This window comes from Pituophis catenifer, unplaced genomic scaffold (assembly GCF_029215685.1).
Source record: "Pituophis catenifer annectens isolate HBS135680 unplaced genomic scaffold, rPitCat1.0.hap2 SCAF_7, whole genome shotgun sequence".
In the NCBI taxonomy this organism is placed as follows: domain Eukaryota; kingdom Metazoa; phylum Chordata; class Lepidosauria; order Squamata; family Colubridae; genus Pituophis; species Pituophis catenifer.
The window spans coordinates 69187855-69205758 of NW_027256887.1; the positions used below are offsets into that span (position 1 = coordinate 69187855).

A 17904-nucleotide genomic window follows, 5' to 3' on the forward strand; every position below is an offset into this window, starting at 1 on the left:
TTCAGCCAAAAAAGCCTGCAATGTTCCAGCTTGGTAGGAAATATCAAATGAAGCACCATAAGCTCTATCCTGGGATGCATGTTACTCAATAGTTTTATCATTGACTTGGGTGAGGGAGTTGAGGAGATACTTATAAAGTTTGCAAATTACACAAAGCTGGGTGAAGTGGGAAAAGAGAGGATTTTAAACGTTTTACAAGACTTCAACAGTGAGCTGAAATGAATAGGACAGAATTTAACTATGAAAAATATAAAGTTATGCATTTCAGTAGAAAAAATTAAAGGCACAAATATCAGATAGGGGAGACTAAACTCGGTGATATATATATGAAAAGAGCCTGAGTGTTCTTATGAACTTCAAACTAGCAACTTAATGTAGCTGCTAAAAATAAGTGGGCGGCACTAACAGGAATATAGAGTCCACACCACAAGATGTCATTGTTCTTGTCTACTCTGTTCAGAGCAGAGTTTGAAATATTGTGCCTAGTTTTGGTCACAATAGTTCAGAAACAGCAGTGACAAACTGGAACAAGTTCAGAAGAGGGCTATCAAGAAGGTGAAGTGTCTAGATTAGAAGCTATGTCCTATAAGAAACAATGGGTATGTTTTCAGAAAATTGAAAGGAAATACGATAGCAGTCTCCAGGTATCTAAACAGTTGTCAAATACAAAAGCAGTGCTGTGGAGTCGGAGTCGGAGTCGGAGTCGAGGAGTCGGAGTCGGAGGAAATTTTGGGTACCTGGAGTCGGAGTCGGAGTCGGCAAACAATGCACCGACTCCGACTCCGACTCCTACTAAATTTAGATTGGAATTTTAAAAAAAGCAAGTTTAAATGTCCCAATTCACAAAAAGTTATAATTAATGACTTCTCTACTGTAAGAATAAAGACCAATGCATGCAGTGCCTCACGTAACCGCAAAATGAACACGTTAAGTGACCGTGAAGAAGCATGCTTTTCATGTGCTTCACTATAAGGCACGCAACGCACAATTAGGAGTGGCAATACTTATACTTTCCATAGTGTTGTGTTCTGCTGTTACAGGGAACGCAGCGCCCATGGGTAACCTAGCCTCTCACTGATAAGGGATTAAGTAAATATGTTTTTTGCAGGACTAGAGACACTTGCATAAGTGAAGGGAATGGAGGGTCAATAGTTCAAGACTGAAGCTGTAAACCATTGGAAAAACTGCTGTCATTCAGCTAAGGCTATAAAAACTTGTAACTCTGATTGTTAGCTTAAACTTTAAACATGACTAAACACTGTTTAAATTTATGAACCGGCCAAATACTCTGTTCAAAGAAAATACATTGTATGTTTGTATGTGTGTTTCTAATTATTGTTATTTATTCATATTTGTTCTCTTTTATTCTTTAAAGTTTAACAATTCATTCTTTATCTTAATATCTTTATATTTGTTTGGGGTTGGCTTTCTTCCCTTTCATCTTTTTTATTGTACAGCAATCTTTCTCCTCAAACCTACCACCTCTCTCTTTTCTTTCCTTCTTACTTTCTCTTCCTCACCCTCTTCTTCTCCTCCCTACTTCCTCTTCCTTTCTCCTTCTCCTCCTCTCTTCCTCCCTCTCTTACCCTCACTCCTACTCTAATTTCCCTTCCCTTCCTTCATCCCTCTCTATTGCTGTATCCTTTTATGTATATGGACTACTCAGAGGGCTGAAAAAGTTATTTCTGACTGGTCCTCTCCCTTTTGACCAGTCCTTGAACTTACGACTGTCCTCACATTTTACGTTTTTGCCCTATCTTGTCACCATGGTGAAGAGAAGCAGTTGTGAAATGAGTGACATGGTTGTTAAAAATGCTGCACGGGCATAAATGTGAGGATGGTCATAAGTGTGAGGACCAGTCAAAAGTGCGAGGACCTGTCAGAAATGACTTTTTTCAGCCCTCTATACACATAGCCATGGCCACCCGGTCACATGACCAGCTAGCCACACCCACCCAGTCACATAACCTCCAAGCCATGCCCACAAAATAAGCCACGCCCACAGAACCGGTAGTAAAAAAATTTAGAACCCACCCCTGGTTGGGGGTCACCACAACATGAGGAACTGTATTAAAGGGTCGCGGCATTAGGAAGGTTGAGAACCACTGGCTTAGAAGAACTTGGTGGAACAGCTTCTTGGATTCAACTGTAAGTGTTTATATTGTATAGGACAAATCATGTCTAGGTTTAGTGCTGGGATATATAGCTTATTTGTTTGTATAAAGCCATGTACGTACAACTTACAAGACTGTGTATGTTGATATTAAAAATCTAATTATATGCCAGTTAGTATAACATATTTTATATTTTAGGGAAAGAGGCATCCTAAACAATGGCAAAAAGACTGCTAACAACAAACACAACAAAGTCTACTGTTTATGAGCACTTTGCATTATCAAGTGATGGAAAACATTACGTGTGCCAATGTATTAGAAAAGATGATGATGGTGAAAAACAATGTGATGCAAAAATTAGCAGTTTCAGTGGGCCTGATAAAAATGCACCTACAAGAGCATCAAATTTGAAAAGACACTTACAGCGTTTTCATCCCAAAGTGTTAGAAGCCGTGAATGAGAAAGATAGCAATGAAAACATTGCATCTACTTCTGTGACAAAAAACGTTCAGAAATCTACTGGAGAACAATCACAAATAAGAAAATTCTTTATATCTGACAAAGTTACCATAAGGATGACACCAGAAAAATTCAAACACCACATTATTGAAATGGTAGTAAAGAATAGTGTACCACTATCCTTCTTTTCACAGACAGCCTTTTTAGGCCTAAATGGAGAAATGGCAAAAAAAACTTGGTGTTTCTCTGGAAAGAGAAAGTATAAGGAAACTTATAATTGAGGAGGCCAAATGTAAAAAGGAAGAACTACAGAAAGTTATGAAAGGACGTTTTGTCTTCCTTAAAATGGATGCATGCACACGTCACAGAGTCAATTATTTCGCTATTAATGTTAGATTTGTGGATGAAAATAACAAAACAATAACACGGACCCTCGGAGTAAAGGACACTCAGGCACATCACACCAGTGATTACCTTCAGAAGTTAGTGGAGGGTGTTCTAGAAGATTTTGAAATTAAAAAGGAACAGATTTTATGTGTTGTGACAGATAACGCTTCTAACATGTTGAGCACAATTGAGAAGATGAAGGCAGATGAAGAAGGTATCAAACAGATATTAGACTTAGAGGAAGACAGCTCTGCAAGTATTAGAGAAAGTTTAGAAACTGAAGAGAATGCTGACATTTTTTTAGACAACTTTGTTGAAGAAGCATTGAAGCTTGCTACTATTCATCATATGCGATGTGCTGTTCATACACTGCAACTTGCCATAAGAGATGGATTAAAAGATCGCCATGCAGCTACATTAATTGGCAAATTACGGCAAGTAACTGTTGCAGCCAGGGCCCCAAAAACAGATGCAATTTTGAAAAGACGTGCAGGAAAAGGAGCCATTTTGGATCAAACAACTCGCTGGGGAAGCACTTATTTAATGGTGAAGCGTTTGCTTGAACTTAAAGACTTCATAGAAGAAATGGACAATGAAAATCTTGCATTAACTGCAAGCCAGTGGACACAAACAAAAGAGCTGGAGAACCTTCTTTCTCACCCCTTCACTGTCACCAAGAGGTTGCAATGTGATGATCTAACCCCGGGTAAATTCCTCTTGGAATGGAAGAGCCTGTTATATCGCCTGAACAAAAATGGAGGGTTAATAGCTGAGGGCATTGCATCTTCAATGATGAAAAGAGAGAGTCTTTTGCTGGAAAATGAAATCTTGTTAGCGGCTATTTATGTCGACCCAATGAGCCGACTTTTATTGAACAGTAAACAGATTGCTACTGGGAAAAAGGCCCTCTATGATGTAGCAGTTCGCATGAAGGGATTACGACCTGAAATACCTCCACAGGAGGATGGAGTTCTTTTAAGCAATAGTGGTAACTCAGAATCATCTTCTTCAAACGAAGAATTAGACTTTGATTCCTTCTTAGACAAAATGGAAGTTGCTAAAGGAAAGCGACGTCGCATAAGCGTTACAGAACCAGTAAATGTCCAAATAAAAAAATTCCAACAGGAGTTTTATAAAGCACTAAAAGAAGTTGAAAAGTATGATCGCTCATCAAAACTTACTGTTGAAGAAGCCATCCTTGTTTATCCAGAGATCGTTAGTGATGTGGCCAGAATAGTTACTGCAATGCCACCCACCCAAGTCAGTGTCGAAAGATTATTTTCAGCCCTAAAAATAATAAAGTCTGACTTAAGAGCCTCTATGAAAGAGGATCTGGCAGAGGCAATTCTCTTCCTTAGAACTCTACATTGAATTGATTTGCATTTGCTAAGCCTATAACTACATTTCAAGATTAATATAAACCATTTCTAGGTTTTACAGATTTTGTTTTTGGTTCATATAGATAAGCTTTGTTTTTGTTCTAAAACAACCAAATAATGTGGTTTGTATTTTTGAACTGGTAAAGTTCCTGTTCCTGATGTTTATGCCTGCTGCTACTATCCAGCAACTTGATTAATTAAATTAATAAAAAAAAATTAATAAAACTTTGTTGTTTTCATTGTGTTTGTCTTTTGCTTAAACTGTTCAATACAGTAGACTGTTGGCTTCCCAGCCAGTAGTCCTGTGGTAATGACATGTATGTTGCCTTTCTTTCCTTCAAGGAATGTATAAAATACATTCGCATATTAATACAGAGGAGTCGGAGTCGGGGAGTCGGAGTCGGAGTCGGAGTCGGAAGTACAAAAAACTGAGGAGTCGGAGTCGGAGTCGGAGTCGGAACATTTATCTCCCGACTCCACAGCTCTGTACAAAAGAGAATGGATTAATTCTCCACTGCCCAGAACACAGAACCAGAATCAATGATTAAAACTACAAAGTATGGTCATGATAGATATCAGAAATAACATCTGACTGTACAAGTGATCAGCTTGTGAAGTCTACCAATATGTTGATTTTCCTTTGCTGAAAGTCTTCAATCAGAGGCTGGATGTTCGTCTATTGAAGATGATTTACTGAATCTTACACTGACAGAGGATTGGTCTGAGTGATCTCAGTAGATAATAGGAAAGAGAAAAATAGTAATCACACCACAATGAAAGAAACCTCCCTCACGATCAGATAATCAGCAGAACTGAGGCTAGAAAATGATGCTTATTTATTGCAGAGCTCTTGTGAAATAGTTTACCACTACAGATTAGATTTCTACTACTACAGATTAGATTGCTCCAATTCAACCTTTCAGAAGCAAGTTAAAATTGAGTTTTTCCATTTTAATTTAGCTAATTTAGACAGATAGTACAGTACTGCAGAATTGTTTATGTGCTCCCATTTTAAAATATTTAATTTTATGACTGTTTTGTTATTTTTGCTTTATTGGATATTTTTCTCTGTAAACGAAAGTGACATGACTGAAAAATAAAATAATGATTTAAAAACAAATACCATCTAGTTTCAGAGAGCAAAACATGGATCAAGAAGAAGAGATAGCAGAGATCCCAATTGAATATGCAGAAGGAAATATACTGCAGTGGAAAAAGCAGTCCTTAAGTATCTTCTCATAAAACACTCAGGCCTTTAAAATAAGAACAGATTTAGAGCATAGTCCAGAAACAAATGGGCTAAAATAACAAAGGAAGATGATACAGAACTGTGGTGATATATTCTATCCTGACTTGGTGTCACTTATTTAGAACCAATCATGTGCTTTTCTAAGACATAACACATAGGAAGTACTAAAATAGTTTACCTGAATGTAAATACTACACAAATGCAACATAATTCAGATCAAGCAACATAACATGTCACAAGAGCAGGCAGAAGCAACATGAGCTGTTTGCTTGAGCTGATATTAGGCCTATCCTATGAATATTACAATTAAAATTATGCTTAGAATAGAACAGAACAGAATAAAATAACAGAGTTTGAAGGGACATTGGAGGTCTTCTAGTCCAACCCCCTGCTCACGCAGGAAACCCTATACCATTGCAGACAAATGGTTATCCAATCTCTTCTTAAAAACTTTCAGTGTTGGAGAATTCACAACTTCTGGAGGCAAATTGTTCTACTGGATAATTGTTCTAACTGTCAGGAAATTTCTTCTTAGTTCTAGGTTGCTTCTCTCCTTGATTAGTTTCCATCCATTGCTTCTTGTCCTACCCTCAGGTGCTTTGGAGAATAGCTTGACTCCTTCTTCTTTATGACAGCCCCTGAGATATAGGAACACTGCCATCATGTCACCCCTAGTTCCTCTTTTCATTAAATTACCCAATTCCAACAACAGTTCTTTATATGTTTTAGCCTCCAGTCCCCTAATTATCTTTGTTTTTCTTCTCTGCACTCTTTCTACAAAATGCTACTTTAAAAACATGTATGAAATTGTTTAACAGTGAATAATCCTAGATATACATTATAGGGCAGACTAATTTATTCCATTTTGTATATTTAGGGCAAGGATGCCTGTGATTAATCAATTGGATAGTCAAGATATACAGCCATGATTCACTATCAAGATTTATTAGATGATTTTCAAATACAGGTAGTCCTCAACGTACAACCATAATTGAGCCCAAAATTTATGTTGCTAAGTGAGAAATTTGTTAAGTGAGTTTTCCCCTATTTTACGAATTTTCTTACCACATTTGTTAAGTGTATCACTGCATTCTTAAATTAGTAACAAGGTTTTTAAGTGAATCTGGTTTCCCCATTGACTTTGCTTCTCAGAAGGTCACAAAAGGGGATCATAAGACTCTGGGACACGGCAACCGACATAAACATGAGTCAGTTGTCAGGCATCCAAATGTAAATCACATGACCATGGGGATGCTGCAACGGTCATAAGTGTGAAAAATGGTCATAAGTCCAATTTTTCAGTGCCGTTGTAAATTTGAACGGTCACTAAATGAACTGTTGTAAGTTGAGGACTACTTGTATATCTTTTTCTTAGTTAACCACAGAAAAGAATCCATATAAAAGTCATGCAAACTCCATATGTTCCATTTGCAAGGGTGTTTTTCAGATGAGGCATTTACGCTGCAACTCAGCCTTCCTCGTGCACATAACTGGTAAGGATAAAACAGATGTTGTCTTCCATTTGCAATCCTCCTGTACGAAGGAAGTAAAATGGACTACCTATACAGCACCTTTGACAAAGTATTTCAAATGAAACACTTCGATTGAAAACACTCCAAATTCTATGCAGTTACTATATGAATATGTGACTTTGTTATCACCATGAGCTATTTACGTTTTATACCTCTTCCTAAGAAGTTTAATGCATCTTCCTAAGCTTGAAAGTACACAGCTGTTTGAACTCATTTCTATAAAAGTTCTTGTTTTTAACCTACGCTCTCTACTACTTCTTCTTGAGTTACTATGATTATGGAATACAGAAAGTTTACTTTACTCCAGGTCAATATATTGCATGACATTTGTAAAGTATTATGTATAAATGAATTAGTTTAACTATAAATGCAGGTGCTTGTGCCACATCCATCTGGAGACAGCATTGTTAGAAATATTTAATCATTACAACTCTTAAATATAATTTAACAAATAAGTATAAATAGCTACATACCTAAGAATGCAGAAACATTAATCATAAATCCAAAGATACCACTTTCTGGAGGTTTTGCTCCTGTATCACTAGCACAAATGACAAAAATGACAACAGTTAATATACAAATAATACATTTACAGTAAGATCTTTCTCAAATCAAAATTGACCCCTGGAAACTACATACTCCTATCTAATTAATTTGATAATTATATAATGTAGAGAAAGGCATAATTTCTATGATCATTTGTGACAAATGTCTCAAAAAATAAGTGCTTAATAACCTCGACGCTTGTAATTCATAATAATTCTCATTCATCATCTGAAATGCAGGCCTAAGATTGCAATTTGATTCTATGCATATGTACTTGGATGGATATTTAATTTTATCAATTGATCTAATTTCCTAGAAAGGCTGTTCTGGTACACACTTGGGCAGGGCTTATTTTGCATTTGAAACGTTGGAGTACATTAATATATTTGTAATTTTAAGTATTAAAAACTGACAAAAATAAGTCCTGTTATTTTTTCAAAATGGGTGGATCATTAAAAATGATAACTCAATAGGTTCCACTCCTGAAATATGAATGAGATTATTTAAATGAGTGGACTAGCAATATTTTACTTTATTTCATTTCATTTCATTTCATTTCAATTCATTCATTCATTCATTCATTCATTCATTCATTCATTCATTCGTTCGTTCAATTTCTATAGCCACCCCACTCTGGGCAGCTTACAATATACTGTTGGGCACAGCTAATGGTCCAAGAGATGGCTTTAATTCCATCTCCTGAATTTCTGAGCTAACAAGGGCAATACCAAAATTAGCATGCCAAATACCCACTTGGCACTTGGTTTACAGTTCCCACTCTATGTACCAGGTTTCCCCAAAAATAAGACTGGGTCTTGTATTAATTTTTGCTCCAAAAGATGCATTAGGGCTTATTTTCCAGTAAGGTCTTATTTGGGGGAAAATATGTTACTAAATGCGTCTGTCGGCTGACAATCTTAACTGGAGCTTATTTTTGGGGTAGGCGAGCATCCTGAAAAATCATAGTAGGGCTTATTTTCTGGTTGAGTCTTATTTTAGGGGAAACAGGGTATGGTATTACATATTCAGTCCCAAGTACATGAAGCAAATCCCAGGAAATATATTCATCTATTTTTTCATTTCTATGTGATTCTCATAGCATTTAATTCCATTTGTTAGAAATTAGACTTACCATGAACATATATCTAATGTTAAAAATCTCAGTTATACCTACTAATATTTTTTTTGTAAAAACCAACAGATATCTTCATCCTGTTATTTCCCAAATATAATAATACATGCCAATAATTGTGTCATTCTTTCCATACCCCCCAAAAACAAAGCATAGCTAATTCATTTAGTGTGAACCATTCCGTGACTGCTCTGAAGTAAAATACACCCAATTTTCCTGTCACATGTAGTTTGATCTCAAACAGAAATATAGAAAATCGGCCTCGGCTAACCATCAGCTGAATTCCCTCAATATTTATGGCAATGAAATATTCATTTTATTCATGTAACTTTCAAAAATACTTACTTTGTTAATTAATTCACTATTTAGTTAGAAATAAGCTTTGAGAACCAAAGGTCCAAGGGAAACACTCGACAAATTTGAAGTACTTTTGCAACTAAAGACTGATACCACCTAAATACTATACTGAACTGTGATCACTTCAAAACCTTTAAGAGCTCTATGTAAGATGAGAATGGAATCTGCTGCACCTCTGATCAAAGTACAATTGGAATTTTTTCTGAAACACTTAATGTTACAAGTGCATTGCAAATAATTAAAATTGTTCAATGTCATTCATTTTTATTAGATTTAGAAGAAATGTTATTAAAAGTTATTAAAATTTAAATATTATTAAATACATGTTATTAATTTCAGTACTAATAGTTAAAAATGCAAATCAGTCATGAAGGAAAAATATACTTTTATTCTGCATCACTGGTCTCAATTAATCTTGGCTCTGGCACATACAGAATCTGTTTTTACTGCAGAGTTGACGAGATGTGATTTTAAGATGGAGGACATTGACACCTGTCTTTGTCAGATCAATTTCTATGAATGTGACCTCTAAGAGTTGACATTAGCCATTCAAAAAAGACAATCAACAAGCCAAAAGGGGAGCAAAAAGCCAGAACACCTCAGTATTAGCAATCAACACCCAGATTAACATTAGACCAACAATCAAGAAGCAAACAATATCCCAATCAAAGAACTGCCAAGCAAGGTAAAAATAAACAGCTCAACCAAAGTGTATATGAAGATTCTCAGTCATCCAGGTCATGGTTGTCCCAAAGGTGCTTTTTCAAAAGGCAACTGGGCTTTGTTTTTCCTTGAAGATGTTTCACTTCTCATCTTCTGAACTGAAGCAGCTTCTTGGATGAGAACCGAAACATCTTCAAGGAAAAAACTAAAGTCCAGTTGCCTTTTGAAAAAGCACCTTTGTGATAGCTCAACCAAAGAATCACGAAGCCCATCCCACCAGTACTGAAAGGGCAAACCACTAGAATATAAAATTAGAGCAAATGCCATTTCCTATTAGCACTAATAATGTTACCTAGTTTGAGTTAATGAAAACCACCAAGCTCAGAGAGCACCAAGGCCCCCTCACCTCAATCTTGAGCTACAAATATTCTCATGTATCTTAATCACTTTGGACCAAATATTATAAATAACGCAAATTCTTAGAAAAGGGAGTTTGGTGCAACTATATGCAGAAAGGGTTTGTGTTTTGTTTTTCCTTTAAACTTATTACTGTCAGCAGAATAGGAGCAACTAACGACCATTAAAAGCATATGCAAATACTTTTTCCTTCTGCTATAATTCTACATTTTGATAGGTTTAATTCCCTTAGCAAAAACAGCTACTGCAAAAGACAAAACACTCCTTTATCCACCCACCATAGATGCTGCTTAATGTCTTTAGTTGGGAAAAACCCAAGGTTGTTTTTACAGTGTAAACAACCATTGTAACTATCACGAACAGAGGGAAAAAACAAGACTTGAGTAACTACTAGATGGCAGCAAAGAGCTGTTTTTTCTGTATTGTTTTACTATCCTGTAGTGGTGTCCAGACATGATATACGTGAATGAAGGCAAATATAGGTGTTCCAGGATAATGTTGCAGAATCCAATCTGACTTGGTTACCGGGACCAGTCACCCATCCACACGGAACTTCTCAATCTCCCGGATATGTGCACTGTTGACTGATAAGGGGAGCACTTCCCAGGCTTCAAACAGGAGTACTGATTTACCACCAGCTTACCAGATACTTAAGAGCCAAGGGCCCAGCAGTACAAGGAAACGACAATCAATGGCTTAATACTCCATCAATAAGGCAACTAAACAACTAAAAGCCACAGCCACTACCATATATACATACAACACATAGAACACACATCCTGGCGATTGAGAAGTTCCCTGGGGATTGGTTCCAGCATGAGTCTGAAAGATTGAAAGAACAAACCTCTGGTCCCGGTAACAGATTGGATCCTGCATGATATACCTGATGTAATAAAAGATAGTGTTCGTACTGAGTATATTTCTGTTAAATTAGGCTATCTTTCTAGTTGTTTGAGAAAACTAATCAAATGAAAATTAAATGTAATTTCAATTATACATAATAGAGACTCACTACTGCATTGAAATTACTTTGGCTTACTCCTAGAACACATACTTAGTATTGTATCTTTGAACTTTAGAAAGAAAGGCCTCTCAACTCCAATATATACAAAGAGCAGAATGGAATCATTAAATAAGCTGTTATCAGTTTGGATTGCACTTGGAATGTGTTCCCGGATTCAAACCCGGAAAAAGAAAGGAGGGCAAGGATTAATCCTGATGTTGTTCAGATATATTGGGGCTATAACTATCTGAATTTCAAGTTCAGTTGTTAGGAATTATCCTAAGATAATCAGATCTTAATTAGCACTTTCGAAAGGATTTTCACTCAGCCCTGTCATTATATATCTGTGTTTCAAGCCCAAAAGAATGATTTAAGGAAATTATGTTGGGACTTGGGACTGTATCTGACTATGTAGGATAACTCTCTGAAAACTGAACAGACTAATCTCCATATGTTAGGAAAAGCTGGCAAAGTAAAAAAAAAAATGGTGTAAAAATGGGTCAGATCTAGATGGGGGTTATCTTCCACTGTACTTCTATTGGACAAGTTGACTAGCAGCTCACAATAAAAGGACTGTTCCATTCTAAACCCTGCTCCTTCTTCCTTCTCAGTCATGAGACCCAGAGTTAAACTGTTTTAAAGCATTTGGAAAGAATTCCCGAAGCCATGCTTTGCATGTCCTTCTTTCCTTAAGGTTCCAAGTTTTAGACTTTCTACAAGTTACAAGCACTAGATTAGTTTTTTTTTTTAATTTCATTTGCAGAAGTATCTGAGAAGGAGGCACACATAACAGTACCACCTGCTCCAACTCTGTGTGAGGGTTTTGTTGTTGTTGTTGTAGAAATCAGAAAAGCAGTATCCTGCCTTTGGTTTTGTGTGGCTACAGGAAAGCATCCCGATGCCTCACAAAACCTCCCCGGAACCTTATCTTCCTTTTTTTAGCTCACATTACAGAATCAGTGGAATGAATTAACCTAACTGCCCTTAAGGTGAAATGCAGAAAAGTACAGATCCAGAAGTTCGAGTTGTAGAGAGTTAGGAGTCATGCAGTTGTACAGAGTTAGGAGTCACGGAGAGGCCTGGGAGGCCTTCACGCCGGGCCACTTTTCCCAAAACAGGACAGGTGACCTACCATACTTCTGCCCCATTTGGGGCAACCGCGTCAAGATGCTCTCAACCGAGAGTAGGGAAAACTAATAGATAAGATCTTAGAATGCGCTGAGATGGACAGATTGACAAAAGAAACTAAAGAAAAAGAAGAGACAGAATATTATAGAGTATGGAGTAAATGGCATAATTGGTTTAAGACTAACAATAAAGAACAATAACTATCAGAAGAGAAAAATAGAAGTACAAAATAGAGATGTATCAAATGTGTGGAGTGGAATAAAAATGTATATAATATGAAGGTAGAAATGTATAATAGTAAAGAGATAGTTTTAAGAGCCTGGTGGCGCAGTGGACTAAACTGCTGCTGTTAAAGTAGTACTTAGCTGCCAGCTGCCTGCAATTACTGCCAGTTCAATTCTCACCAGGCTCAAGGTTGACTCAGCCTTCTATCCTTTCGAGGTAGGTAAAATGAGGACCCGGTTTGTGGGGGCAATAAGCTGACTTTGTATAAAATAGAACACCGCTTAGGGGGGCCCAAAAAGCCCTACTAAGCAGGTATATACAAAAGTATGAAGGCTATTGCTTAATGCATTGTAAACCGCCCTGAGTCTCTGAAGAAGGGCGGCATATATAAATCGAACTAATAAATAATAAAATAAATAAATAAATAAAATAAAATAAAATGTATAGTTCTCTATAGGGGAAAAAGGGGGGGAAGGAAAAGGAGGGGAAGAAGATGGAGTAAAAGATTAAGATAAAGGGGAAGAAAAATAAAGTAATAACTGGAAGACCACTATGAAACAATGCTTAAATATGATAAGTTATTTGTATGTTGTGTAAATGCCTAATATGTGTTCTAATAAAACTGCAAATTTTTATATAAAAAAAGAGAGAGTAAGGAAAACTTTTACTCCCCTATTTGAGTTTGATGGATTTAAACACCGACCACAGTTCAGCCTTTCCGCCCTGCGTTGCCCCATCTAGCAAGGCCTTTCCTGCGCGGCCGAGAGGGGGCGCTGTTCTCCTTCTTCTCCTACTCACCTGATATACGGAAACAGCGGCTCCACATGGCCGCTGAGCACGGCGATGGCATAGGAGAGGATGAAGGCGGCCGACGACCAGGAGACCAGGAGCGTGGGGATGAAGGCCGCGCCTTGCGCCAAGCAGAACATCCTGCCACTCCAGCGGCCACCCCGTGGGATTAACGGCTGCCTTTCCCCGCCACCAGGCCTGACGGCGGAGAGGCCGCGCCAGCTCATAGGGGTTGCTAAGATCCTCCAAGTGGCTGAAGTCATAAAAGCGCCTGAAGTCACAAAACTTTTAACTCGGATGCCGGGGGAGGAGGAGGAGGAGGGGGAGGAAGGGGGGGCAGGACAAAACCGCCCCGAGGCGTCCCTTCCAGAAGAGGAAGAAGAGAAACCGCTCTTTTCGGCCGTGGGGGGGGGGAGGCTTCCTCCCAGAGGGCGGTCGAAGCCGCGGAGGTCTCGCTTTCTTCCCCGCGCACGTGCCTCCGGGCCCCGCACCCACCCACGCGCTTTTCCCTCCCACCGACCGCTTCAGGTGGCGGAGGCGAAGTCCTTCTTGGTGGGCCAGGCAGCCGCCCTCCCGTCCCCGCCCCGTTCTTCTAAGCTCCGACCTCTCCGCCTAGAATCAGAATCCGAACTGGAAGGGATCTCGGAGGTCTTCTAGTCCAGCCCTCTGCTCAAGCAGGGGATCCTAAACCCGTCGGGATGAAGGCGGGCGCTTCTTCATCAGCGGCGGCCGGTTGCTTTCTCGCCTCTCCGAGAAACTTAAGCTGGCTTTTTCTTTTTTTGTTTTCTTCCGTGGTAGAAAGCTAGCAGGGGCACTTTGGCGACTTGATCTGTCAGCACAGCAACACCCACATGCCCTCGGGGCGGCCTCAAAGCGGAACTCGGGGGAGCCGTCGCCGCTTCCCAAACAGCTCATGAAAACGCCTCCCCTCCACCCTTAGCTGACATGGCTCTGGGACGTTGTGCAATGTTGCGAAGTAAACAGACCGCGGCTTCCTCCCCTCGCCAGATGCTCCGGCCAAGAAACGGGCTGCTTTTTTGCTTTCGTTTCCTTGTCTTAATACCCCCCCCCCTCCGGCCGGCCTCCCTCCTCCTTCGTCCGCTGGGACTTTATTTTTGCGGAAAGAGAATTCCCAACGAGCTAACCCGTTAGCAGCTCCGGGATGACTGTGATGCTGCTGGCTGAGAAAATGTGACCGGCCTTTTAACTCGACTGGATAAACTGAACCCTGTGTATTCAGTCATCAGTGGAAGTGGCCGAGACACTGGTAAAACACGCTGAATCACAAACAATGAATCGGGGTTAACACCAAGTGTAACTTGGGGTTCAAAATGGTAGGTCTTCAGGAACTTGCTTACCTTTGTTTTGGGATACACCTCCAGTTTGCCTAAGGAGTAACTCTCTCTGGAGCAGAATTCCTTAAAAGTGTTATCCTGGGGCCTCTGGGGGTCCCCCAAGACTTGGAGATCTGCAAAAATCAAAATTATTTGCTGGTTTATGTTGAAAAGTAGTACAGTATTAAAATCCTGTCAAACTGGTGAGAAGCAACAGTGAATGCACCAATGTTAGTATGGTCAATATAAATATTACCCACACAAACAAAATCTCTTGCAATCCTCCATAATTTTTTAAAGTGTCTTTAAAAAAGAGTTCAAGAAACATTGATATGATTCTGGAGTAACTGAACAATGGTACTTAATCTGAGGAGAAAGGATGCTAAGTGTTTTTATTTTCAGACCACTTCTTAAGAACTTCTAACGTATGTGTGCTCTGAATATCATTAAACTACACGCATGGACAAGAGTGAAAAATGCTGAGAGCTGAGATTTATCGACATCTAAAAGTACATTGGTGCCCCACCCCAATTATACTTCTGTAATAGTTCTCAAGACATTGGTTTTGTTTCTTTCAATTTTAGATTACAATTTCCAAAGCTATTACTAAACATCAATATGTATATATATATTTACATATTGCCTCAGTCTCAAATATTTCTTTAATGTCTTACCAACAGTTTCTATTAATATTAACCTAACTCCCTTTCTTCCATCAGCTACCTAATTATGATCTATATGGATGGGAAATTACAATTAAGGATTAACTCTTTCTTCTCTTTATATATGCTATATTACCTGCTGTCACAATTAGACTTACACAAAACAAACTTTGTTGGCATCAGTTGGGTTTATATATCATAATGATAACATGATACCTAAACAGGAAGCTAGTTAAAAGGCTCAGTGCTCAGTTCATACTAGCCAAATTTGTTGGCTAGTTTGTGGGCACAAAGCTAATTTTTCAAAGCCTAATTTAGAGCTAGCAGACTAGGGTTCCAGAAATCTGGACAATCATTAGATCAGGGGTCGGCAACCTTAAACACTCAGAGCCACAAAGGAACCAGAAGCCCCCATTCAATTCTGGAGCCGACTGGAAGTCCGGTTCCCACATCATAGTTCCTCTTAGCGCAGCGTCCTTTTTCTTCTGCTAACCAGAAGTCTAGTTCCCCCACCATAGAGTCTCCTCTTAGCACAACATCCTTTTTCCTCTACCCGTCCTAACCAAAAGTCCTATCAATTGTGGAGCTGACCAGCAACAGGGAGCCGCAGCAGAGGGATGAAAGATCCACATGCGGCTCCAGAGCCACAGGTTGCTGACCCCTGCACTAGATGATACCAAAGATATACCAAAATTATCTTTGCTGACATCCATTGATTTCTAGGAGCCCTACTTTAACTACCAACTCAAGAATAAATTTTCAAGGGAGGAAGCTATAAATGGAAGGGTCGAACCTCTTCTCTCTGTGTATACCAATCCCTCCTTAAATGCCCTGCCCCCATAAAATTACTACTTAAAGTTTCCATTTCTACCAAGCTTTTTTGTTTGTTTGTTTAAGGTTAAGATTAATTAAGATTAATTCCTATGCTGAAGGAACGAAATATCAGGTGAAGTTGCAGTGGAAGAAGTTCTTCCCTTTCTTTAAAATATGTGACATTCCAAAATCACCCTTTTTTCAAAAATAGCAATTATGGAGAGAAAACTATCAGTAGCTCCAGTTGATTTCCCTTCCAAAAATACATACATGCACAAGGTTGATAGAGATTTTCCTTCAGAAGAGAGAGAGAATAGTGGGAAAGGGAAGACATATAAAGGCTGCAATTGGAAAATCGAGCAAAATTGTGTTATTTCTAAATCTTTAAGTAGCCTGGATATAAATTTCTTATCTACCATTTTATGTTTTTGATCTAGAAGTTGTATTTACACATGGTTAATCACTTCATCTTGAATCTCATTTCCTCTCTGTCCACCTTTCCTTGGGTCTGCACAAATAATGTTGGTGTAGAGTTTGCTGTCCATATTATTAACATTGGATCTGCTTCTACAGTAATTACTTAATATACCAAGATGCCCAGTCTTTATAGGCATACCGGTTGATTTTCTCGTTGGTTAATGTCATCAAGCTAGCTAGTGGACAATCATGAATTAGGAACTGCAGCACAAGCAAGAATGGGTCATTGCACAATTGTGGGGATTTTTTTTAGTTTCTATAAACTGATTGTTCCTTTTCTCACACGACATGTTTGTGCAACCCTTGATTTAAAATAATGTAAAGGGAAGTTCCGAATCACAAGCGCATGTCTTATCAAAAATGACATTGTCTGTGCTTCAACAATATTCCAATATAAAGAAATCGGGAGAGATACCAAGGCAAAAACTAGTTCAGAGAAGACGACATAGTCCATACAATGATAGTATGCCAGACTATATCTTACAGAAGCAGATAACTGAAGCCTGCTGCCAGCAACAGGGTCAATTACTTTAGAAGGAAAGTGTTTGGATTGACAAATATAGTGAGACTGGCAACAACAATTAATTTCTCATTGTTTTATATATGGTGCAATGAGGAATAATGAGGCTGAATGCTGCTATTGTGATGCCATTTTCAATGTGTCTATAGCGTTGCATAGATATCTTTCCTCCAAAAAATATGAATCCAGAGATCTATGGAATTCTGCTTGCCTCTCTTTTATCGGGTTGGAAAGCTGATTATGTAATGAGAGATTGGTTTCCATGATAGGGAAAAGAAGCTGAAAATTCAATAGGATTTTTTTTAAAAAAAACCTGTTAATAGGACAAGTACTACTGGTAGGAGAAAAGTGACAATGACAGAGACTGCTCACTGCCAAAGGGAAAGGAGTAAATGCATGCCTAGATACACCTCTAATCACTCATCTGATCTCACTTCCAGGGGTGAAATCCAGCAGATTCTGACACGTTTTGGAGAACCGGTAGCGGAAATTTTGAGTAGTTCAGAGAATCAGCAAATACCACCTCTGGCTGGCCCCAGAGTGGGGTGGAAATGGAGATTTTGCAATATCCTTCCCCCAGTAGTGGGGTGGGAATGGAGATTTTGCAGTATCCTTCCCCTGCCACACCCACCAAGCCACACCACGCCCACCATGCCATGCCCACAGAACAGGTAGTAAAAAAAATTGAATTTCACCACTGCTCACTTCCATAACAAAA

At 38.7% G+C, this 17904-nt stretch overlaps 1 protein-coding gene across 1 annotated transcript in view; it reads right to left on the reverse strand.

The window, feature by feature from the left end:
• The window catches only part of DRAM1 (DNA damage regulated autophagy modulator 1), a 28142-nt gene extending 14571 nt beyond the window's left edge, over positions 1 to 13571 (reverse strand). The window contains exons 1-2 of the mRNA XM_070947319.1: positions 13390 to 13571; positions 7594 to 7661 (exon numbers count right to left, since the gene is read on the reverse strand). Of these exons, the coding sequence (XP_070803420.1) occupies positions 7594 to 7661; positions 13390 to 13520 (199 nt within the window). The 5' untranslated portion in view covers positions 13521 to 13571. The remainder of the gene's footprint in view (positions 1 to 7593; positions 7662 to 13389) is intronic.
• Between the last annotated feature and the right edge of the window lie 4333 nt (positions 13572 to 17904).